Source organism: Diorhabda sublineata, chromosome 7, assembly GCF_026230105.1.
Source record: "Diorhabda sublineata isolate icDioSubl1.1 chromosome 7, icDioSubl1.1, whole genome shotgun sequence".
NCBI classification, from domain to species: Eukaryota; Metazoa; Arthropoda; class Insecta; order Coleoptera; family Chrysomelidae; genus Diorhabda; species Diorhabda sublineata.
The window spans coordinates 30,113,682-30,140,170 of NC_079480.1; the positions used below are offsets into that span (position 1 = coordinate 30,113,682).

At 31.4% G+C, this 26,489-nt stretch overlaps 1 protein-coding gene across 2 annotated transcripts in view; it reads right to left on the reverse strand.

The window, feature by feature from the left end:
- The window catches only part of LOC130446373 (integrin alpha-PS2), a 180,062-nt gene that overhangs the window by 2,921 nt on the left and 150,652 nt on the right, over positions 1-26,489 (reverse strand). Inside the window, exons 6-21 of one of the 2 annotated variants that reach the window (XM_056782594.1) lie at positions 25,565-25,613; positions 25,370-25,450; positions 19,875-20,053; positions 18,918-19,236; positions 18,450-18,860; positions 16,290-16,650; positions 12,096-12,315; positions 8,910-9,079; positions 8,573-8,852; positions 7,385-7,699; positions 6,741-7,065; positions 6,229-6,682; positions 5,898-6,172; positions 5,543-5,638; positions 3,655-4,247; positions 681-920 (exon numbers count right to left, since the gene is read on the reverse strand). In XM_056782594.1, coding sequence (XP_056638572.1) covers positions 681-920; positions 3,655-4,247; positions 5,543-5,638; positions 5,898-6,172; positions 6,229-6,682; positions 6,741-7,065; positions 7,385-7,699; positions 8,573-8,852; positions 8,910-9,079; positions 12,096-12,315; positions 16,290-16,650; positions 18,450-18,860; positions 18,918-19,236; positions 19,875-20,053; positions 25,370-25,450; positions 25,565-25,613 — 4,368 coding nt within the window. The remainder of the gene's footprint in view (positions 1-680; positions 921-3,654; positions 4,248-5,542; positions 5,639-5,897; positions 6,173-6,228; positions 6,683-6,740; positions 7,066-7,384; positions 7,700-8,572; positions 8,853-8,909; positions 9,080-12,095; positions 12,316-16,289; positions 16,651-18,449; positions 18,861-18,917; positions 19,237-19,874; positions 20,054-25,369; positions 25,451-25,564; positions 25,614-26,489) is intronic. The other variant, XM_056782595.1, reaches the window with a different exon arrangement.

The following is a 26,489-nucleotide window of genomic DNA, read 5'->3' on the forward strand; positions in this document are numbered from 1 at the left end:
AAACTTGTTGAGAGCTTCTAGAACGATAAGGATACAGTAAAATTCAGCTTGATGTCGATGAGTCCATTTCAATTGTTTAAATGTTACAAGTGGTGGTATTTTAAAAGTTAATTAGTTTGTGAACATTTATAATGTAAAGAGTTACATCATTGCTGAGTAAAACGTTCTCTAGTTTTTACCGTCTTCAATGTTATTCAACATTTGTATAGTGAAGTCAATACAAATAGGCTAATTTACTGTTTTAGTAAAATTATGAAAATATGTAATTCAAAACGCAAAGGAAAATATTCTGAATAGTGGTATAACCATGTTCCAAACTGTTAACGGCTTCAGCTAATAACTATATGCACGTGGATATCCTTCAGATTTCTCAATTTAAACTTCTAGTTTCCTTAAATTGCTTCAACAAATATATAGTTTTGTGTATAAAAACACCGAGACTACCCTAACACAACAAAATGAGTATTGACTACGAATAGTTTTGTGAAGTTGAAATGTATAGAACAATGATATAGTAGATCAGAATTGAGGGACCTCATATGTATTGAATATGCCCATTTTATTTTTTTACAGGGTGTACAAAACCGTAATGAGATAAAAAGTTCAATCTAGTTTCAGTTTAAAGAAACCCGTAAGTCAGGAAAGCACCAAAAACTAGTTTAAAGTTGAAAGATACTCACCTTACTTAGCAGCCAAATTAATAGTAATAACATTACGATTCCAGCTACTGCTGAAACAATATAAATCCATAATGGAGCTACTTCAGGTATCAATTCGACTTCTTTGGCAGGTATTTCGGTAAATATTTCGTGCTGTATCATTACTTGTTTATTTTTATCTATACGTTTCAAAAATGGAAGTTCTGTAATTGAGCCCACCATCATGGAAGATAATTTTATACTTTGATCTTTAGCAGGAATCTGAAAAAAAAGGATTTTCCATATTCATGACAAAAATTCAAGAAAATTTAATAAAATGGCAAGACACATAGTCAATTATTATAATATATAGTATTTGAAACATGAATAGAAAATAGAGTTAGATCTCTCATATGTGAAATAGTATAGGTTTCTTGTTTAAATCTTGCTTTTTATCAAAGTAGGATATTGGAGAAGCAAAATGTTTTATTTATTTGTTAATATATTCATTACGATAAAATTTTTTATTCTTTAAACAAGACACTTTTTTTGAACAACCACGACTTCGAATGTGAGTACACTTATATTCACGATTTGGTATGGGACGTAAGTAATTCTTAATTGTCATCATAAGTTTTGAGCAATAGCTTTTAATAATTGCAAATACGCCAAATTGTCCAGAGACTACAGTCCAATTAGAGCCAAAATTCACGAAAATTAGTTGTCACTGATTTTCTGGATTTAGGTAGTTCTGAGGGTGTTCTATCGATACATTAACAGTTAACATAAACATTTTAGCCGCTAAGCGATATATTTTTGTTTAAATTTTCAAAATTCCAAATTTTGCAAATAACTCGGAATTTCTGCCGAATTTTGAAAAAAGTGAACGGTTAAAAAATGTAGTTCAAAAAATTTCCTGCAAAAAAGGTTCCCTGTGATTTTTTACTAATTTCAAAATTACTCTTACAAAAAGCAAATTTCGTGTTACTGCATTTTTTCAACAGTGCATTTTTTGCGGATAACTCAAAAAAAACTTGAAATTTAGAGGTAAATTTCTTTAAAAAAATACCGAGCAGGAAATTACCTTCGAAGAAGCTCAAATAAACACGGATGAGAGTCGTCGGCCTCAAAACTTCTTAATGCTCATAAAGGTAAAACATTAGAGAAATAGAGAGCCAGATATAAGCGTTCATACAACGAGAACCCCGGAAACCGGATTCAAATATGCTGAAAATTGGAAATAAAGACTATTCAGGATCAAAATTGGTCTGATTATCAAGAGGAAGCCTCCCAATTTTAGGGTTCGCTATTTAGAAGTTTGAAATTCGAAATAACACATTGAAAAGTTGATACAATGAAAATACTTGAAGCAAAGCCAAAATTCGTATTTTTTGATCAATTTTGTGAAAAAGAGCCTTTACAAACTCAAATTAGCTTTGTTTATTAAATTAATAGCTCAACATAGTAGAGTTGACCATTCAGAAGCTAATAAAATCTAAAAACACATTGTAAAAGTTGGAACAATGGGAATAGCTGAAACCGTACTCGAACAAAGCTAAAATTCCTATTTGGTGATCAATTTTGTGAAAGAAAGTCTATACATACTCAAATCATCTTTGTTTATCACGAGAATGGCTCAACCTAGTAGGATTCACCATTCAGAAGCCCTCTACACCCGTAGAATCTCCGGCTGATGTATTGAAGAATCTCTCACAATAGAAAGAGGTTTCTTTTTTGTAATGGATATCTATATAGAGGGTGACTGTGCTCATCCGATTCTCTATCACGTAAGCTTCCGTTTCCCCCCATATGATGCGTTAAAACCAAACCCTCGAAAAACGCAAAAAGATTTAAGAAAAAAATGTCGTTTTGGAGCTCTTGGTGAGTTCTGAAATTTTTGATGAGAAACCGAAGGCTTTACGTTATTTGAGGAGGAAATTGAAGTTCAAGAAATCAGCCACAAAATATATGCTTTAATTTTTTCATTATTTTGCGAAAATGGATATATTCAATAACTTATAAAAAAGTAACAAAACTTGTCAACAAAATCTAACATTAGTAAAAGTAGTTTTTTTTCCTACCACAGAATGAGTTCAAAGGTATAATTGGTCTCATATTAAAGGTAATCGTCTAATTGACGGACGACCTTAAGCAAGGGTTCGTAGAGTGGAGCAGAGTCTCAGACACATGTGTTTTAAGTTCACCCAGGCAACCAGCAAAAAACAATCCCGTTCGTGTTGTTTTCCAAGTCAGAATTTTTTTCAGATGCAGTTGAAAAGCAGAGACTCTAACGAGTAAAATGCAATTTCTTTCGTCCCGAAATATTGAGTTTTCGAAGAGGTACAGCAGTTTCTTCTTCAGCCGGGGACATAATTTCCCAAAGACATGTGGCGCGAAAACTTCTCAGTAAGATGCGACTCCGAAGTTTGAGCGCAATTTACAAGGAAATGACAGCTCTAAGGAAAAATTCACAGGGAACCTTTTTTGTTAAAAATTCCTTAAACTACATTTTTTAACCCTTCACTTTTTCCGAAATTCGGCATAGATTTTGAGTTATTTGCTAAATTCGGAATTTTGAAAATTTAAACAAAAATATATCGCTTAGCGGCCAAAATTTTGATGTTAACTTTCACTGTATCGGTAAAGCACCCTGAAAACTACCTAAATCCAGAAAATGAGCGACATAACTAATTTTCGTGGGTCGGGAGCTATGATCCCTAGACTAAAACTTTCTAATTAATTCTTCAGTATTTTATTCATATCTAAAATTCGTCTCAATGTAGTTTTCTTTGAGACGACCTTTATGGGACTGCTTCTTGGGGAAGACCTTGATCTGAATGTTCTATCAAAATACAATTTACATTATTTGTTGCTCATAACCATTAACGATTATCTTCAAACTTAACATAAGTGTTTGGAATAAAAATGTCTCTTTAAATACTCAATATCTGAAAATTTCAAAGAGTTGAGAGAATTAAGGAGATTTTATATTTGATTCAGGACACTCAGTACTTACATCTTTCAATGCTCTCACATTAAGTCTTGATCTCAAAGCAATATAAACGTCCTTGTTCTTATCCAAAGCTCCTACGACGCATCTGATGTAGATACATTCAGTAGATTTACATTTAACAAGAGCTTTGATGTATTCATACGGATCGTCCAACGCTTGCCTTTTGTCTCTCGATTTAGAGTGTCTGATTGGTTCGTCGTTAGCTACATCACTTTCTATAGAGTTGTGGAAATAAGTGGTAGGCAGCTTTCCACTAGTAAACGAGCTACCCTCTGATGACCATTCTCTTCTGTAGGTTCCCGATCCTGAATCCAAATTTCTTTGGCCGTAACCCCCACTACTTGTAGCACGTGAACTTCCTCCATAGTTGGAACTACTTCCATAGTTTGATGTTCTGCTGTTGCTGCTTACGCGTGATTCTCCAATATTCTTATTATTTGAATCGCCGTTTCCTCCCAAATTCAAAGTTTGAACTGTAAAACCAGATCCTAAGTCATCGAAGTTGCTACTAAAAGTACGAGAGTCACCGGCTGTGAATTCTATTGGGTAAGATGTGCTACTTTCTACGACAAAAGTCTTGTTGAAGATAATTTCGTCTGTAAAAGGAAAAAGAACTAGTTACAATTTCAATAAATACAAAGGTGGTAAGGAGAAATGAAAAGTACTCAAAAAAAAATGTTCAAAAATTTGGAGGATAATACCTTTTCTTTTAACGAGATACTAAATAGAAAACACAAAACACACACATAGACTCTTAGTAGAAATACAGGAAACTGGTCAGAACCAAATGAAGAGTTTGGTTTTAATTTTTTGAGATTAGATAAAACGTCATACTTATTAAATAGGACTGACCCATGGTAAACTTTTACATTGGAATCAATATTGACAAGTAGATGAGATAATATTTCCTGACTGAAAATAAGCAAAAGCATTTACAATTTCATCTGGTTGGTTAGGTGGTAAATTTGTAGGGAAAATATATTAACACAAAAACCAAACCTTTCCTATCAGTCTAGACTCCAATAACATCAACTATAGGAAGCTTTTTACTTATATCTCGCAAGTCAATAGAGTTGGGACTGTAATGCCTCCTCAATACAAACAAGACTGAGCCACTTCTTTTGGTATTGGTTGATTTTATTTTTACGCTCTGTCCTGAAGGTAACGAAATTGTCAGTAAAAAGTTCAGATTCAAGCTCAGAGGGATTTCCGAAATAGCGATTAGATCGAAGGAACAGACAATAGAAGCTTCGAACATTTTAATAATACACACTGTTTACATTATCATTACTCCCACTCTCACAATTATACTATCTGACGCCTGTGTGGATAACGAAGTCTTCAGATAAGGTATATTGTGGTTTCAAAGAATTGACACAGCACTATAATGACTAAAAGGATAAAGGCATGACTTTTGGTTAGGTATGATATACAAAATGTTCCAAGAAGTTTTATACAAATGAAGAAAAACTCCATCTTATATTTCAAAAAAAAATTATTTATTTATGATAAGATCTATACCAGACCCAAACAAAATGATTTGATTAAAATATAATATTAACTAAACAAGAGATAATGATGATGTCATAATGATGATGATAATGATGGGAGGTTAGAGATCTTTGGTATCTGATTTTTCATCATCAGAAATAGTCCATCCGAATCATTAGATGCAGAAAGAACTTATGAGTTCACGGTTTGTAGTGCCTACGCAACCGACACCGGAATAAGCGAAACTTAGTCGCTTCTCTGTACAACTGCGGTTTTGATACTACTAACATCAGAATGGACACTTTATAAAACATTATTTCTCTTCTAATAGTATTTGAATTAACATAAAGGAATCTTTGAGTTTTAAATACTTTCTTACAGTTTTTATAATTTTACTCACTTGGATTATTTGAATCATGATAATTCCCTTTTGAGTCAAAATATCCCGTAACGACTCTTCTATTACCATATTGGTCATAACTTCCAGAAGTGAAACCTGTTGAAATAAAAAAATTGCAATGAATGCCTATTCTTTGATTTCTATGAATTTAATTGATTATCATGATTTTCAAAGTTTAATGTCAATTACTCTATTAAATTTACTGTTGTATAAGTAAGAGTTAAACAGAATGTCACTATTCCTTAATTTTTAATTCCACCAGAAGTTAAAGAGTTACTTCCATTACTTTTTATCCACCGTTCATTTGATATAAACAAAACCTATTGATATACAATATTAATGTGAAAGAAAGTACCTCCAGAGTTTTCAGCATGTTCCCTTCTCCTGACTTCTTCGAAATACCTCCTTATCTGTTCTTCCGTCCAACCGTTTTGTATCATTCTCCTTCTCTCATCTTCTTGTCTAGCTCTGATTTGCTCCTGTTGTTTTCGCCATTGTTCTAATCGTGCTTGCTCTTGTCTTCGTCTTTCTTCAGTAACTTTTATTTGTTCTATACGTCGTCTCTCTTCTTCTCTGCGTTTTTCTTCAGCTCGCCTATTTTCTTCCTCTTTTCTTCTTTCTTCATCGTACCTAAGACAGAAGATAAAAGTTATGAAAAGACAAAGTACGAATTGAAAGCGATTTACCTATTTTGATGTGATGGGAATCTATTTGCATTGTTCCTCGCTTCTTCTCTTCTTCTTTCTTCTTCTAATCTTATTTCTTCTTCTCTTCGTCTGGCCTCGTTCTGGATCCTTATTTCCTCCCTTCTTTTTTCTTCGTTCTCTTTATTTATTCTTCCTTCTTCCAATCTCCGTCTTTCTTCCTCTCTTCTCAATTCGTCTCGCCTGCGTAGTTCATCGATTCTTCTTCGCTCGTCTTCAAGCCTCTTTTGTTCGGCTATTTGTCTGTTTGTTTCTGCTAATCGTTTTCGTTCATCTTCTAGTAGCCTTTCTTGCTCTAGTTTGAGCTGTTGTCTTATTTGGTCTATTCTCATTTGATCTTTCCTCAATTGCTCTTGTCTTCGTAAATCGTCTAAGCGTTTTTGTTCCAGTTCTTCTTTTCTTCTCATTTCTTCTTGAATATTATAAATATTTCCACCTGAAAATAATCATTTAATCTATTTCGTTCTGAAATAATTTATATTCACGACACTTACTCTCGTTAATAAGTGTAACTATACCAGTGTTTTCATCCCAGTAATAGCTCCTCAAAATATTTCCATTAGAATCTGTTATGATGGTTTTATTTTGCCAAGTAGTATGTGCGTTTCCGTTTTCATCGTACGTGGTATGGTAATTAGCTTGTCTGTGTTCAAATTCACCTTGCTTCAAGTCAAATTTGTAGCTTAAACTGTCCATATTGTTACCGTATTGATCATTTGTGTAATCGTTGAAATATAAAGTTCTTAGAACGTGTCCTTGACGATCCCTTATAGTTGTGGTGTTTTCCCATGTCTTTACTGGTTGTCCGTTGATGTATCTCTAGAAAACAATTTCAACAAATGATGAGATATCGTTTAACAAATATTAATACTGCAATAGTGATATATTATATTATACAATGCAAGTTTTTTTCAAGATTATTTTGTTCTCTTGTGAATGATTTGAATAAGATAGTTAGCCTACAAACAATATGTCATTTCAGAACATTTCAAAAGTTTGACTAAGGGAATGCAGAAAAAACGTAAATTATAAAATAACAATGAGAAATATTACCACGCATACTGCAGTAACAAATTAGAAAGATTAAGAGAAGATCAATTTTTTTAAAATAAATTTTTAGAATGGATAATAAACTTACCGTGAAAGCTTTACTAACTGTTAATTCATACTCCCCATTAGGATTAAGCGTTCCCCATGTTCTGAAATCAGTTGTACTAGTATCCGTTTCATTATGTCTTTGTTCCCAAATACTAGAAGCATCACCGGTAGTTTGATTGACATCTAAATTGGTTCCCTTGTTAACGACACCTATTCCGCTTGTTATACCGGGTCCTATCTCAATCGTATTTTCTGGAGGTTTCTCGCCAGTTATTTTTTGAGCACTGTTTCCGACTGCAAATGCCGAAATATCTATGTGATATCTTTCCCACAGGGAAGATGACTGCACGTCTTGCTGAAATGAAAACATTGTTATTATAGAAATGTTTTATGTTGACACAGTATTGTTAGGTTCATATTTAATAGTAGGTAACGTATATCGATGTCTTTGACAAATGTAAAAGAAGTGATCAGATACATAATAGCTAATCCATTGTGTATAAATTACACGTCGCTTTAGATTATGCGAGTTGTTTACCATTGCGACATGGCTTCTAGTAACAAACATTCCATAATTGAATTAAACAAATACCTTAACTAAGATTTTATTCAATATTTTGTGATTGGTTTAAAAATGATGATAACAAAACGAACCAAGTAAGTAACGAAGTGTAAAACTGATCAGTGGGTCACTGTTAAGAATCATATCTGCTGCTGCGTTGATTTTAGAACCTGATGAATGTTAAGCCTAAAGTAACTAGATTTCTCCATAGAATTGATGTTGCAAGTGCGAAATCTTTAAAAAAAAGATTAGTAGAACTTCCCCTGCGCATCCTTTTTACCAAGAAATATTGCGCCTTACATCGTAAGCGGCCTTTATATGTGAGCACTATTCCATCAAAAATACATGAGATAGAAATGAGAGGTTTGAATTATCATGATAATAATTGAAAGTTGAATATGATTCAATAATTGTGGTTATTAATATTTGTACAGATTTGTGGGTATTGACATTGACTTCCAATTAGTGAAGTTGGTAGGTATCATGGCAAATTATTTGATTTTGCACTTTATCTGCAAAATTGTCATACTCACAGGTTGCTATGAAGGTCCATTGTTGGATGGTGTGTTGTAAAAATCTCAAATTGAAAAATTTTGAGGATCGTTTTTTAAAAAACGCTTTCGTCTATCCGTAAATAAATAAAACATATTGATATAGGTAACTAACCTTGACTTTCCTGTAATTGACCAAAGGAACGTGATCGCATTTAACGTTTCCTTGAGTATGTGGTTGATCCATCAAATACAACAAGTCTTCGTTTCCTAATGAAGTAAGGGGCCATAGAATGAAAACTTCAGCTTCCTGAATCGGAGATGGACCTTTGTTGGTAACGTAATAGATGTGAACAACTTCTGGTCCGATTTCTGTTTCTTTGCGTACTTCTTTCATTGTTTCAGATAAGGATTCATTATAATAACTGAGAGGTTGAAGTGTTGGATAGCTTTGTCTAAACAAATGGACGTACAATTGAATTTAATAATAATTTCAAGTTTGGTTCACTTACCCTTTGACGTCCAAAGTAGCATCAATCCAAATATCTATAACAATATTTATCTTATTATCATCCCAAGTTTCTTTTGGTTCAGGATTAGTACTGTTTACAAAACAATTGAATATGTAGCTGGAGGGTAATCCTTCTTGGTGGTAAGGCTGAAATAAGACTTTGAAGTTTGCCTGGAATCAAACAAAAGAATCTCAGACATTAGCAAATAATATAGAATGGAATAAAATTAGAAAGTAGTGATCAATTAAACTCCACAAATCAGCAAAACGAAAAAATAGAGAAATATATCAGAACCTTCCAACCACAATAGTAGGAGATGTTTAACATATCAATTACTACCACTAAACCAACACTCACTATTACACTGTCTGTCGCGCGTTTCGATAACCAATTTTCCGTCATCAGGGACCGGTGGTAAATAGTTAACATTTGGTATTTAAGTGCGTTAATTAGTGGCAGTAAATAGCGTGTTTGCTATAAATATCATCCATATTTCTAAATTTCAATTAATCAATAAGAGAATCAATAAAAATGACCAAAATAAATGTTTCCTATATAATGAGATTATAAATCCGAGAAGGTCGCTAGAAGTATGATCAAGTATCAACGCGATTAGCTTAATAGCTCAAATTATTTTATTTACATGTGGCATTCTTAAAGCTCTATACATTTCGTCAATTATCGCTCCAAAAAATTGATCGAGGAGATTATATTCTATTTTTGCAGTAATATATTTTTCCGCCGAACCATTTCTTCAAATTTGGAACAATAAATTATCATTCGTGGATTAGTACAGGGAAAAAGCCAGATAAGAGAGCATGTCGCTTTTTGCAATGTTTCCACTCAGAAATAAATACTTGAAACATAAAGTGTACCCAACTCAAAAAAAGGATTGAGATTGCATAAATAAGTCCTGAAGATATAGGGTAGTTCGTCTTTCTCATTGTATTTTAACTGAAGGTAAACAATTGGAGCACCAAATTTAAGTTTCGTTGTATTTAATGGATAATATAATAGTCTTATAATAAAAGTTGATTAATTTTTTACACATAGACAAACATTAATTACTCAGACATATTGATATGGTGATATGGCTGGATGGTTATGAGAAATACCTTACAAATAATGTTTTACAATACCTACTCAAATTTCTATTTTAGCGTCATCTTCATCATGCTCACATAGATGACATCAAAAATAAAAAGGTATCCTTACAAATAGCCTGTATAAAAATAAAAATCGACGGTTTCTAGGATTCGATGTCTTTGACTAATGTAAAAGAAGTGATCAGTTACATAATAGCTAATCCATTGTATATAAATTACACGTCGCTTTAGATTATGCGAGTTGTTTACCATTGCGACATGGGTTCTAGTAACAAAAATTCCATAATTGAGTTAAACAAATACCTTAACTAAGATTTCATCAATATTTTGTGATTGGTTTAAAAATGATGATAACAAAACGAACTAAGTAAGTAACGAAGTGTAAAACTGATCAGTGGGTCACTGTTAAGAATCATATCTGCTGCTGCCTTGATTTTAGAAGGTATCCTTACAAATAGCCTGTATAAAAAAAATCGACGGTTTCTAGGATTCTTCCTTAAAGTCACTGGTTTACGAAATAACGAATCGTGAGTCTGTATTTTCCAATAATATAAAAATATGCAGGTAAATAATACAGAATAATCGTTACATTTGGGCCCACTGTTATAAAGAGGCATTATAAATTGATAGAAATTATTAAATATTATAAGGAAAATTTTCAAAAGGAAAATATCAGAAGATGTGTTTCTATTTAACAAACCTTAAAAAGGAGCTGCTGCTAAAAAACGTGCGTCATTTAGAAATCATCCATAGTTTATGAGTTATCAAATGACACACATACTTTAAAAGCAAGGGAGTGGGTTAATTATAGTAGTAATCCACTCGTCCTCTCTGCTGAAGGATCTAGTCTTATTTCGACAAAGTTCATATGAGACATAAAAAAGTTAGAAGAAAAGACTTCTCTCGATCTAAACAAGTGCACAGTGGGAATACCATAAATACATATGATGTATTATGATCGCCAATACAAAGAGCAGTTTCACATGTAAGTACTTCTCCTATCGAACACCTTGAAAATAACAATTTGAACTTATTACCTTGCCACGGATTTTAAAATTCATAAAATCGGTATTTGCGCCGAAATAACTAGCCATTTCAAGGTAATCCATTTGGAGCAAATTGTCTGATGTATAATGAACAAGTATGCATTTTCCCATCTTTCCAATGTGTAATTTTTTTTATTGGCCAAAAATATAGAAAAATTGTAATAAATTCTTCATAATTATCAAGTTGGCGAATACCTTTGATTTAGGTACGAAGAGCTGAAAAGGGAAGGTTTTTAGTAGGTAACAATTTTACACTACTTGGCAACCACTAGCTCCCCGGTGTTTCTTTTCATTGAATTTTTTTTGGTCTCCCATCATACAAATAAACTTTTGTAAATCACTTTTTTACAATAGAAATAGAAGTTGTGGTATTCTCATAGTACTGTTTAAGCTTTTGTCTGGGTGATAGTTATAAAAATAATGCTTACCAAGCACCAAGCACACTTTTCCTATTTTCTCCTCACATCGGGAGTTAATTTGATATTAACAGCTGTCAAACATGAACTAAACAAAGTAAATTGTTTAAATTTCAACAAAAACCAAATAATAGTTGCCACATGTGGAGTATTATTCTCTTTCGACACAAATAATATTCCGTGTTCAGAAATATCTTTTATATCCCAGACCCCCAAATAAACCGCTAGTAGTCTAATCCACTGCTACGTAACGATCTTTTCCAAACCAAAAACAGTCAACAGAATTATTTGCTAGTCTGGGCTCAAATTTAATTGATATAAACTTTGGTTCTCTGTTGAAAAAAAATCGTAACTTCTAATTTCAATAGAGTAATTTGACTATAAATTAGATATCTTAACATTTTAGATACATCCAACATATAGATACAATCAGCAGATCGAGAGACCGTCTTAAATCTTCTTTCGGATTTATTTGTTACGTAATATTCAATAAGTAATCCATGTAATCCATGATAATAATAAACGAGCAGTCTAACACCTTGATTTAAATTTTACATTACATTTCGGAATTGTATCGCTTATGCAGAAAAAGGAATAAAGATCAATGGATATACTCACAATTTTCTTACTAGGTAATGGGTTTCCAATTTCGCATAAAACTGTTCTGTTTCCAACATCATTACAAAGCCAACCAATTTTCTTACTCCATCCTTTATAAAATACTCCTTCAGGATAAGTAATTTCGAAAGTAGTTTCAAAAGCGTCTTCTCCGAAGTTCGATACTATAACGTCAAATTCGATTGTCGTATTTGAACCAAGAAGATATTTGTCAACATTTCTGAAACATAAAATGTATACGATCAAATGTCTTGTAACCAGTTCCTAAGAAGAAGCTTTTAATCAAAAAGAATTGCAATTATTTCCGAAAAAATTTATTCTGAATAACATTTTATATGCCAAAGAAAACGAAAACGGTAACGAAAATGGACAAAATGAAGCAAATGGAATAGACAAAAAATTTTAGATGGACTTTTATTATAGGTGGAAATACCTTGAACAGGAAGTAAAAAGTAAATAAATGGAGGAATATATCAGAAAGACATAAGTGAGTGAACAGCTAATATAATAATAGAAAATTAGTTCCCACTACTTTCAAAACCAATTAATTCAATTTCTGAGATCAATTTTCGGAATCTGCAAACATATTTGTGAGAGAAGATACCATATTTGTAAGTTCAATAAAATCTAGAAGTTGATTTCATGGATTTTTTTATTATTTAATACGTCAGTACTCTTTCGTGTTGACATTTCTAATAAATTTTTTGTCTTTGTTATATTGGTCGTTTTTATTCTCAATTATTACTATGACTTTGGTTTTATTGATATTAATGTCCATTTTAAATGTTCTATATCCGTAGTCCAAATGTAACGTGGAAATCGCTATTAAGAGAACATCGTTACCATATATTCATATCAGTATTAATAGTAATTGTTACTTTGATGTATTCCTCATTGTAAACTTTTCCTATGTTTGCCTTGTCATTATCATTTTATCATTTTTCCTTATATTGTATCTTTAGGATTTAGAATGAAAGATACTCATCCAATTCTCATATTTTTAGGAAAAAATTTGAAAGATTAAAATATTTTCAGAAATAATTCTTTTCCATATAACTTCATAATCTCATCAAAATGCAAAAATTGAACCTAAACATTAAAAAATGAACAGTGAAACATATTTCTCAATGAAACGGATCCTCATTGATCAAAATCCTGAAGATTGGGGCTGGAAAAAGCATGCAAATTTGGATGGCAATACAAGCTTCCAAGCTTCCAGTACCCCCCGATCTCATGAAATTAATTTTCTGCAGATGCAAAGAAAACTTGTAAGCATGTGTGGGTGCAGAAAAGAGGGCCTGAAATGCTTTACAATATGCCTCTATTGCTCTGGCGAAACATACAGTAACATCATGGAAATTATAACTCCAATTTTAATTCCTGTCATTCTTCAAACTTTCACATTTGACGTTGATTTAGATTCTTTGTCACATCCTGGACCATCGAAGAAAAGTAGATTAGAGTAGCTGGCTAATAAGTGATTGAAAATATTATGATGTTGAAGATTACCTCATAAGCAAGTTGACCGTGGAGTAGGCCTACAGGTACCACGTAAATAAAAACGCGCCTACAGACCCTACCTCATGGGTGGCGGGGAAAAGAGTTTGCGATGAATAAGTGAAGTTGTACGAATTTAACAAAAATTTTTTTAGATTATATTTACATTAAAATAAAATCAAAAATAAGTTAAACATTTCGTTATGACCGGATTCTCATGAGCATTGACTGATGTAACAGCGTTTTAAATGAATGAAATTAAAAAAAAAATGACCGAGAAAAATTTTCCTCAAAAAATCACCCGCAAGATTGCTTTGAGGTAATTTTTTCGTAAAATGTATAGAAAAAGTTATAGAGCAAAAATTTTTATTAAAATTTTATAACTTTTTTGCCTATAACTTCTTTACTTTTAAATTTAGGGTAGAGTTATGGAAACATATTTGTAGACAAAACAATTTGCTACAAATTATGTTTCCGCAAATTTTTTTGTAAGACGCATAGTTTCCCAGATATCGCGAAAAAGGTGTTTGCACCACAAATTTGAGGTTAAGCTTCTATTGTTCCTTCACACATGTCTCAAAAATAAAATTGCGTCCTCTAAAAAATGCCAAGCTTATGTAACATTTCAATTGACTTTTCTACAAACTTCAATTTGAGCGATAAAATTCCATTAATATTTTTTGGCGTGGCAACCAGATTAAAATCTCACCACCTGAATGGGAGATGATGTTAAGGAGACTATCAAATTTACATCACCTAGTGATTAATAAAATTTCTTTCAAATGTCATAATTTTGTTCTTGATATATGACATTACCAACAAATCAAAGTCGATAGACGTAATAATAAATGTAATACTTTTAATATCACTAAATCTATATTATATAATAAAACTAAGTCGATAAAATGTGCGTGCCGATAAAACTTAAAAAGGAGTCCCGACACGATAAAGGGACTTATGTGGTGTGATAGCCCTTTATCCCTCCTCGAACAAGAAAGTTCCTGTTTTAATCTAAAGGGCATGTTTTAAGGGACTTTCCGACCCTTCAACTTGGAAATTAAGTCCAGTGGCGCCATCTGTTATCGAATATTTGAACTTCGTTCAAGACAACTATGGAGACTATACACTCCAATAGTCATAGTGTATAGTCTCCATAGTTGTGAGCCATTGCAGCATGTGTAGTAGTGGCGCGAAACTTAAAATTCCAATTTCAATAAAATCTTAAATTTCATTTGTTACTATAATAAAGTTGTTAAATTTTGTGTATTTATACGTCATTATTTACCGTATATTTTGGAGTTAAAGCGACATAATTTTAGTTATTCAAATTAGTTCTCAAAATATTTAAAAATTTAGGTTTTTAAATTTCGCGCCTTTACTACATACGCTACCGCTACAGAGGCTAGAAAGTTCCCGTTTTAATCTAAAGGGCGTGTTTCTAAAGATATAAGGAACTTTCCAACCCTACAACTTGGAAATTAAGTATAGTGGCGCCATCTGTTATCGAATATTTGAACTTCATTCAGGACAACGATTGTTTGGGTTGCATTTCCAAAAGCGTTACGAGCAATTGTAGCATGTGTAGTAGTGGCGCGAAATTTAAAATTCCAATTTCAATAAAGTCTTAAATTTAAAAACATGAGAGTTGAATTGTCAAGAGATGAAACAACAGCACAATTTGCTAAAATACTTTTACAAATCGGCGAAGGTACATATCCCACTGACCAAACGACCGGCCTCATTGAACTTAATAGTGATTTCTGTAATATAGCCACTACTGAAGACGAACTAATCGACAAAATTTATCCAAATATTATTCAGAACTATACTAATGCAGAGTGGTTATTTCAAAGAGCAATTTTGGCCACTAAAAATAATATTGTTGACGATATCAATTTTAATATTCTAAAGAAAATACCTGGTGAAGAGAAAATATATAAATCGATCGACACGATGGTATCCATTGAAGAAAGTGTCAACTTCCCCACTGAATTTCTAAACTCTTTACAAGTACCAGGAATGCCATTACACTACCTTTGTCTGAAAATTGGAACTCCAATCATACTACTCAGAAATCTCAACTCCCCAAAATTATGTAATGGAACTAGAATGATCGTAAAACAGCTATCGAATAATATCATTGAAGCTGAACTTTTTCTGGAAAGACCAAAGGACAGACAGTATTTATACCTAGAATACCTCTGATCTATTCGGAATTGCCATTTCAATTTAAAAGACTGCAGTTTCCAATAAAATTAGCCTTTAGTTTTACAATTAACAAAGCGCAAGGACAAACTTTAAAATATTGTGGCATTAACCTCAAAGAATCCTGCTTCTCTCACGGTCCGCTATATGTAGCTTGCTCAAGAGTAGGAAATCCAAAAAATTTATGTATATATACTCCGGACAATAAAATGAAAAATGTTGTTTATAAACAAGTATTGTAAATAATGAGAAAACGTTTTCAATAAACTTTTTTTTTACTTTTTACGTCATAGTTTATTTTTTTATTTCGACTCTACCACGTCATCTCATATCAACTCCCGGGCGAAGCCGGGTTTTTTAGCTAGTACATAATAATTCCGATTCATATAAGTGTGTATAAGTTATTTTTATTTCGAGTATTATTCAATTTTTGTTAGAATAGAACAATAGAAAAAAGTAGCAACTGATAATTTTACAATTTTTAGTACTTACGATGTAACATTCACATGTAAATTAGGTATACAAATATCATCTGGTCCACAATTCTTTTGAATAGTAATGGAATCTTTTCTTGACGGTGGGTTGTTCAAGTCCAAAATCGGTCTCAAAATTGATTGAGGATCTCTAAAGTTATTGGCAGTGGTAGATTCAATCATAAAAAATTTGACTTCGGCTTCTAAGGGAGTCAGTTTATCTTTAAAATCATTTTTCATGAACACTTCCTCACGTTTACAATGTTCTTTGGCATTTATAGCCAGTGAAATTGTGTTGTTAAATGTGTTTGTTCCATAGGATTGGAAGCCCATTCGAGGAGCACTAACTAATGTATCCAGGATGTATTGAACATTTAAATCTGTAAAAACAAGATTTTTTATGACAACGAAACAGGAAGAACCTAATAAATGATTTAAAATAGTATCAGATAAACATAACATAAAAACAGTTGAAATTAATTTCAAAATTGTATTCTTTTTCAATGATACAGCCCATTCAAAAAGACATTTCATTCATTTATTTTTTAACAAATAAAATTATTGGAAAAAGAATTCACTAGGCCATAGTAGAACTATTGTGCTACTGCACAAGGTAACAACTATTTTAATAAATACTATAGTACATTTTTTATATACGGAAGAGTAATAAAACCCAATTTTATCAAACTGTGATTTTAAATATCATTACAGAATCACTTGAATATTTATTAATATTTTCATAAATGTATCTGACCTAATTAAAGTTTTATGCTTTTTATTGGTCTTTTCTAACAATATCGAACAACAGAGAAAGATTTTTACAGACCAAAAGCCCTGTGTATTAAATATTACATAGCCGCATTTAAATATTTTTTTAATAAATAGATACCTATTTGCCAATAAAGGCTGGAAATTTTGTTTCAATTCCAAGAATCTCTCCCCAACAACTTTCACCCAAAATAGGTTTTTCTATTTAGTAAGGGGGCCCAAGTTGTAAATTCTTAACAATTTGGTTTAGTTGTAGTTTTCAAAATGCATTTGGTTCTTCAATAGTTAATGGAGACAAATCAATATATTATCGTTGTAAATCATTTACAGACAAACATTTATGTAAGAGTGTTGATGACACAGTGGAATTGATTGGTAATATGCTTGGTGTTAGGAAATCTACAATTTACAGAGTTATTAAAATAAAGAAATGTGGCAAGTTTCAAACAGCACATCATTTGAAAAAGATTCAAAAAGAGTACATGTGTTCTGAAATTAATAAAATATGGAATTGAAGAAATTTCAGAAAATCTTGGAACGAAAGTGGTCAGATTACTATCATATTATTGCGAAATAAATGTGATTGAACTGATATTGGCACATATAAAGGGATAAGTTTCAAGAAAAATGTTAAAATGAGTGACGTTAAACAGTTGTTTTAGGTGGCGTGAAATAATGTGAAGTCTAAAAACTGGGAAAAGGCAGTAAATCAAAGAAGAGAAAAAATGAAAGCTGGACAATGATGGAATGATTGAGCCACTTATTGTAAATCTTCTGATTCAAATGTTCTTAACATATCTTTTAGAAAAATCGAGCATTTCAGTCAAAAATTGCACTTTTTTAGCTGTTTGAAAGTTATAAATAGGTTAATTAGGTATATAATAACTAAGTATACCTAAGAGTACACCTGACGTATTATTTCATAATAATGGTAATGGTAATAATCAAAATGGTATCGGGCTATTAAATGGGACCAGATAGTTAAGCATAGTTTGATACAGCGAGCAGAATCAAATTTTCTGGGAGAATTAACGTTTGCTACATGTAACCTGCATGAGGAATTCGACATAGAAAAGAAATGGTAGTATCTAACCAGTCTCTTAGCCGTAAATATAGCTTTTATAATTTTATTATTCATACTGCAGTTTATGTTACATATTAAGATTTAGGTTTCATCGATAAATGTTCACACATAATATTACATACACGTAGTAGTACAAACATATCCTAATAATGAATAAGATTTAAACGCAATATCCCAAAACATAATTACTGGGTTTTTCAGAGAACCTTTGATTTATTCAAGGTAATTAACTCAAATTAGCTCCTTTATGAGACTAAGTAAGAACATTATAAAGCAAATTATGCAATATTCAAGAACCGCATATAAAATATAGAGAGTATTACTCACAAATATGATCTGGTATTCCTTTGCCATAATATTTGATACAAAAATCGATTGATGTACAGGTCCCTTCTTGACCATTGGGTAAATGACAGTTTTTCTGTTTCAGATCTATTTTCTTATTGATACTCTGGAACTGTACGTAACTATCAATGAAAACAACAGGTCTGGATCTGAAGAAGAATGCGGAGTTTGATAAATAAGCTCCAACAGCCATATCCGGATACTCGTTGTCATCTAAATCTAATCCACCTGTCAGTGAGAATCCAAAGGTTGTTAAATATTGTCTACCACCGGAAATGGCCTCTGCGTATATCACTTGACCGAACTTTTGTCTTATACCTTCCTTCGAACCATAATATATATAAACTGCTCCACGTCCATTCGGTCCATCATATGGAGCACCAACTGCAAAATCTGAAATATAATAAAAATGTGAATTAAACGAAAATATTTCAAGCCTAAATATCTTACCATCAAAACCGTCCTGATTTAAATCTCCGAGGGAAGCCAAAGCATGTCCAAAGCGACCTTTTGAGTTTATTCCATCAAGGAAATGCGATTTATTGAAACTTTCTAAGAAATTGCTGCTTTGATAGAATACATACACTCTACCAACATCATATTTTCCTTCGGTATTAGGTTCTGTGTGCATCGGGGCTCCTACGATGAGATCTAATTTCTTGTCTCCGTTTACATCGGCGGCAGCTAGTGCGTATCCAAAGTACGAACCTATTTGTTTACTAATGGTGATGTTTTTGTAATTTACCAAATCCCAAGTGAACAGCAGAACCTTGAAATTATTGAGTTGCAGTCTTTATGTGTATTATAATAATAAAGACAAGCACAAATTTAATGGATTAATTCTAAAGTGACGGACTTTTTATCAACTTATTAACCGCTCATAAACACACATTTTTTCTGTGAAAATTAAATGACATCAATGATCTAATCAATAACAGTACGCAACAATGAATAGCAACAAAAATCCAATGAACTCCATATTTAGTCACATATTAATTCGAATATTGATTTTTGAATTTTATGCACTTGATTATTTTTTCAAATTAAGAACAAAATTGCTTCCCTTTAAAACTACAAATTGGAATTTTTATATAATACACACAAGAAGATTAGTCATACATATCTTCAATATAAATTTTTTACAGAAATATTGTTGCTAATTTTGCTTGTTTTAATCCAATAATTGTAAAAATTTCATTTTTATATATACAAAAAATTTCTAATTTAAGTATTGGAAAGTCAAATATTTCATAGCTTAAATATAATAAACATTAAGAAAACTTTGATATGCTTGTAACAGTATATTAAACAAGAATATCCAAGAGTACAATAGCTAACATTTTTTCTCAGAAACACTAAGATGCATTATACTATACGGCTAGGTAGATACTACACAATTCAACTTACCTTTCCTCTTAACTTGTTTCCTCTAGGCATCCCTACGGCGATCCCTTCATATTCCTGCCCTTGTTGAAAATGTCCTACAACGGTGGAATACCCAATATAAGAATCATCGTCTGGAGCTTTTCCTTCTCTTGTTGAAAATACAGCTGGTCTTGTTTCTAAACTTTGTTGATGTACAGAGCCTGTAATTTTGTAATTTTTTAGAAAGGATGCAAAAAAATCGAAAGAAGCAATCAACTAGTGTAGCTGTGAGTAAGAACATGATATGATGAATATTGATAAGCTGCCTGAAAAGCTATTTCTATAACTAAATGTCCACAAAAGCGAAAAGCTATTTATTTTACATATTATTAGGACTGTTTTTTGCAGAATATACGAGTGAGTATATATATAGTTGCTGAAATGTGTGCAGCCTTTATGCAGAAATTCACTACAGTGGCAGGGTGCGTATTCAAGTCCGTTCTTTGTATTTTTATATCCAAATTATTCTGGAAGTATTTTCTATGATTAGAGGAGCTGAGGAGATCAAGACCAGCAGTGAGTGTATTAGTGTCAACAGTGTTCTTAACGGTAAAAATATTACTTTTATTTTCTACTTTAATCATTTTATATTTTTTTGTTTCAGCTATTCATTTCCTCGGAAAAATTCCAAGGAGTAAGCAAATTGAGGCCTTGGAATCAACCAGAAAAAGGAGTGATTATTTGCGTGGAGTAGGCAGATTAAGACCACGAAATCGGATCACCTCTTATCCTTGAACTAATAACCACCTTTCTCTTGATATTGGCTCCAAAGTGAGAGCCGAAACGTCGAGAATTTTTAAAATTCCAACGCGGTTCAACCTAGTTCTTTTGTTCATAAATAAGAGGTTTCTTATTGGAAAAATAGCAATGAAACACTTATGTAATCATCGTCCGGGACTGATGAAATTATGGTCAAATACAATGTACATTTATACATATTTCTTATATAAGGAATATTTCTATCAAAGTCAATTTAAATATTGAATCCTGTGAATTTAAATTCCAAAACTGGTCGGATAATGGAATTATATTTAATATCATGTGATAAAAATTTTAATTGGAAGATCAGGGTTATTTTCACGACGATTTGCATGTCTCATAATTTTCACGTAATTCACGAAATCATATATATATATAATTCAATTTCTTAGACCTTTTGATATATCAATGCATCTAAATGTTCTTGATTTTTGGTCTCTTCTGTTTCAAAATTAGTTTTTTTTGATAGTTTTTAAAAGAAAGATAAATTTTGACGTTTTCAGAGCCGGACTTAGAGTCATCGTGGCCCCCGGGCCAAAATACTTAAGGGGCCTATGTAAGGCGGGCGTTTTACGTGAATTCTTACATCAAGTTGATTTTTCATTATAGTCAATTTATTCATTATTTCTAACTAAAAATAGTACAAATTTACGTTCATAAATTAAAAACATTTTTTTCTTATTTTGCTACCTACAAATTCTGCAATAACACTAGTGCAGTCAATCGATTTCAGTAGCTCATTTTCAATACACAATACGCTATATGGCTCGTCGCGAGGCCCCCCCGCAGCGGGGACCCCCGGCGCACGCCCGGGTTGGCCCATGCCTAAGTCCGGTTCTAAGTCTTTATCAAAATATGATATTGACACTGACAATTTGCTTATTTATATTGATCTATAGATCACCTTCATCATATCAAAATAGGGTTAAAATCAACTTAGAACGAACCATGAAATATCAAAAAACATAAATTCAGTTATAAAGATTCAAAAATTCTTGTAACGGAATCTAATACACGAAAAAGAGAATTTTTAGAAATGGTTCAATTCCTAAGAATGAAAAAGATCTAAATAATTTAAGTAAAATTTATAGCTCTATTTAGTAAATTCTATTAAATTTAATATATTTGAGATGTGGAAAACAAGGAAAAATTAATTTTTTTATTGGAACAAAGTTCTAAGTTGATTTTATCCTTATTTTGATATTCATGATGAAGGTGATCTATAGATCAATATAAAATAAGCAAATTGTCAGTGTCAATATCATATTTTGATAAAGACGAAAGTCGAATAGTCAATATTTACCTTTCTATATATATACACAAAACATATAAAACTTCTGACAAATCTGACTAGTCCATCATCATCCATTCTGATACAGTAGTTAGATTTACCAAGTAGTAGTTACCAAGAAGCCAAGAAGCACTTTAAAATGCCCTTGAGTGGGTTAAGTTCTAGAAAGTAACTTAAAATATAAAATAGAATGAAGTTTGTATTATATGAATGCGAATTGGATTGAAACCAGCAATGTGATTGAAATAATTTTTATGTTACTAAGTTATATATATCATAATAATGCCATTTGAGGAAGATAGAGGAAGTTTGATGAAAGACAAGAAATCTATGGGCATCTAAATGCGAATTCGCGAAAGTTTAGCTTGAAAGCATATGCGGCGAAAAATAATGTAGCTTGAGCCGAAGTCAAATAAATTTTGAAATTTTGCTGAGTATTGACTCATTTCAGTTATTTATGTAAAATTAGATATTGCAATAAATATTGTTGCTAACATTTCTTGATTTCATAATAAGGAACTGTGTGAATCAGTCAAATGTGATAAGTCGGTTATTCAATAAAACTATAGGACACGTCGATTGGTAATTACATTTTTTCTCAAAAATATTTTTGTATTAAGTATGCTATTAAGTAGTGAACAATACTAGCTTTCTTAGAATAAACTAATCCTTTATATGTATCATTTTATTCAATTCGTCTGAAAACTTTAAACATGAATTGATGGTTTTCTGATTTACAGTAAAAGATAACGTGAGGTATATTGGGCAGATTGAGAGATTGTCTACTTTAAGGAGCACATACCTCATTTAAAATATGGACGGACCGAGTCTTGCCGCTCGCTCTGTCAGTCATAATCATTACATAAATATTGTAAAATAATGTAAAATTGTTAAAAAATGTATCCAATAATAAATTGTTGGATACATTTGAAAGCATTGAAATTGCTGTATGCGAGAAAAGCTTAAATAAGGACAAAGGGCCAATTCCTATAGCCCACTCTATAGTTTAGTAGTCAAGGAATAAATGTGGAGGTTATCCCGTGGGAATTAATGTAAGGTTTATTGGTATAAAACAGGTAAGTCAAGTTATTAGGTTTTAGTTTACCTTCAGTCTCTAAAGACTATAAATTGGTTATCGAAACGCGAGTCAGACAGTGTAATTGTGAGTGTTGGTGTAGTGGTGCTGTAAACAGTGTGTTCAGTATGAATATCACCAACCGGAAATTTCAACCTACTAACTACCTACTTAAAGATTGTTACATGTAAGTACGACATGTTTATTGGATTACAAGATAAAATATCTTGAGCCGAGTTTTGACAGTTTTATATTTCACTAATTGCACAATAAGATAACCCACCTTGTATACCCAGAAAAAATTGTTGATGCTGAAGTTTTGATTTGGGTTCAAAATTTTTTTTAAAACCGAACAGAAATGAAAATATTAGCAAGTTATGTGACTTAATAAGCACACTTTATTATAAAAAAAAATAGAACAATACATTTTTCGTCCAATTTAGACGAACAAGTATGGAATACCTAATACTTCTTGGAGATGTCACATAATATAAACCATGCTTCCTTATTTTTTGAAGAAATGTAACTTTTGTTTCGTCAATATAATTAAGTTGTCTATTGCTAAGATATGTAAGCTGCACAAAAATACGAGCATTGTCTTGTGAATGCGTTTATTTAATAGATTTATTGGAAACTCACAACTACAGGTTTTATAAGTGATCTAACTTGAATAATATTCAAACAAAATCAATCAATAAAAATATGACAATTCATTCATGATGATTTTATATTAACCAGCCTCGGCAATATAGGTAAGTATAAATCCTTTAACCAGTTTAATATTTGTTAAATATTGAATTTAGTATAATTAATAGTTTTTAATATTTATATTAGTTACATTATTCAGACGTCACTTTGAAATATTTGAAAGTGGTCGGTCCTGCATATAAATATAATTGCTAAAAAAGTTATCATTGAAAAATTTAGGTTTACACTATTTACTTTCAAGCTAATTTGATTAACAAAATGTGGCGGTTTTCTTATTGAAGAAAGAATCTTTCATATTCTTGCTATGCAGGAAAAAAGTACTTAGAACTCATACATTTTAGGATTCTTTTTTGTGATACTATTATTTTGCACTTATCAACGCATTTTTGCAGTGATTTCAGTTGATTCTTGTGAAACCTGATTTTCTCGGATATCCTAGTGGCTATACACAAATTCTACTGGATTTGTTTCTCTTCAATTTAAATTGATCGAGAATTAACATATTGGATGCAGGACACGTTGCATGCAGATATCATTTTCTTCATTTATTTGCAGTTGACTTTTCGCTGGGGTCATGCATTCTGTATGAATATCCCTTCATCACATAAGACATTGACTTCCGGGACTGATACGGACATTAGTTTTATTGTTGAGTGTTAATGACACTTCATTTGTTCTTGTTCATATGATTAAATAAAGTTTAGTTTTGTTTTCTGAGATCCACCAATGAAGGTAGAGGAATTTGGAACAGGCATAGAAAAGTATAGCTACTATATTGCATAATTGCATAACGCAATTATGCAGAAAAAAGATAATATAACATAACAAATGGTTCTTAGTAAAAAATCGACAGAAAAAATGGAGAAACTTCGTCACCTGTGTTGAGGTTATAAAGGAGAATAATACATGTAAGTGAAAGATTACTAATTAATACATAACTATATTAAAGTATAAAATATTTTTTATTAATCCAGTAAGTCTCTGCCACATCCGTTTTGGAAAGGTTTCTCAAAAAATAACTGCTAAAACTTATCGTCAAAATTTAATTCTCAAAATTGTAGGAGTGTTATTGTGTTCGCATTAATCATATATTATAACTTTTTGCTTGATAACTGAAATTGAGAGATGTACTTTAATGTTCTTGAAATAATTAAGAGACTAGACTTTTATATTAAATGATGAGTGGAATATAGAAGTACAGTAAAGTAACATGGCATATCACTACATTTAGCACTAATTTGGAGTGTGCCTAAATCAATGCAATATATCCATATATTGAGGTTTATAATTTCAGGTCATTTAAAGTAAGTCGTGTAATTGAAACGAGAACATTTTCTAACTTCAAATCAATTTCTTTTTATCTAGTAATTCTAATTTCAATAAAAATATAAAACGAATGATTGATTTTACTGTATTTTGATGTTAAATTCCTAAAAAAATATCAAATCAAATGAGAAAAGATACGGAAACTTTTTTGTTGCTTTTTGTATGTTTTTATAGATTAATTTTAAACATAAAACACAGTAGTGTAAATCTAAATTCATCGTAGAAAAAAAAATCGTGATTAATTCATAAATTTGGTTTAGTTTTGTGTGAGGAGTGATTAGATGATTGTTTTTTTTTTTGAAATTTTTTCATTGGTACCTTTGGCGCCGTAGCCCAAATTTCCGAATATTCCAGGGGTATAGTTAAAATGGGCATGAGCATCTATGGAATACATTTGGCCTGAAACAGAAGAGTAACATTGGGTCATGTTCAAATATTTGAACAGATAGCGAACTAGGGTCACTAGAAGCCTGTGAAAATAGAATTAATATCACTACATTTCCAAAATCTTACCTTGCCAATAGTAACTTCCTGGAGCACCTACATAGAGACGATCACCCTCCTGCAACAAGGCAATATGTAAAATGAACTGAATACAATCTCAATACTAATTCTTTCTTTAAGAATTACATTAATTAACTAATTGTAATAATTGTGGTGTGCAATAGTGAGATAAAATATTAACTTCCTCTGTTCCAAGAAACAACTTTCAAAATTGGATTTGTTACATTCTGTTTATATATTTTGTTTTTTAAAATTGAAATCCATTCAATTAAAAATTGTTATCAAATGATCTTACATTTTTATAGATTTTGTTTCTTCAAAATCTTAAAGAGATGAATACATTACACTAAGATTATTTAAATAAGCTGATGATATTCTAGTCATCTTCAGCAATATTATGTTGTTTCTGAAAACAAGCGTTTTCGGTAGTTATTTTCTGTTGTTAATGGGCAGATATATTATCCATAGAATGGCGTCCTTAATATACGTGCTCAGCAAGTTAACAAGATGTCATCCAATTGTTAAGTGGCCTTTAGATTGACGAATGTGTTTTTTGTTACAATTTAAATAAAGACTTTTGACAACTATGTTACTCAATTCATTAGTTGATATATTATTTTTCATTTGAATATAAATTGGGAGGATTGTGTTTGTCGAAAATTTTCATATTATGTCGTTGAAAGATTTCTGATTCTATATATGATTGAGGAATATAAACAAGGAAGATATCATAGTCAGTTATTTATTGTCTCCAACCTTTTGTGTACATTTTTCATCGAAATTTGTTGAGCTCGTAGGTTGATATATTGATTTAGAAAAAAATACAAATTTAAAAACATATCAACCTACAAGCTCGATAAATTATATATTTGTTAACAAGTCGTCTTGATTATTGTTTTTTCTTTCAGTAATTTTTATTGTAAAAATGCTTTAA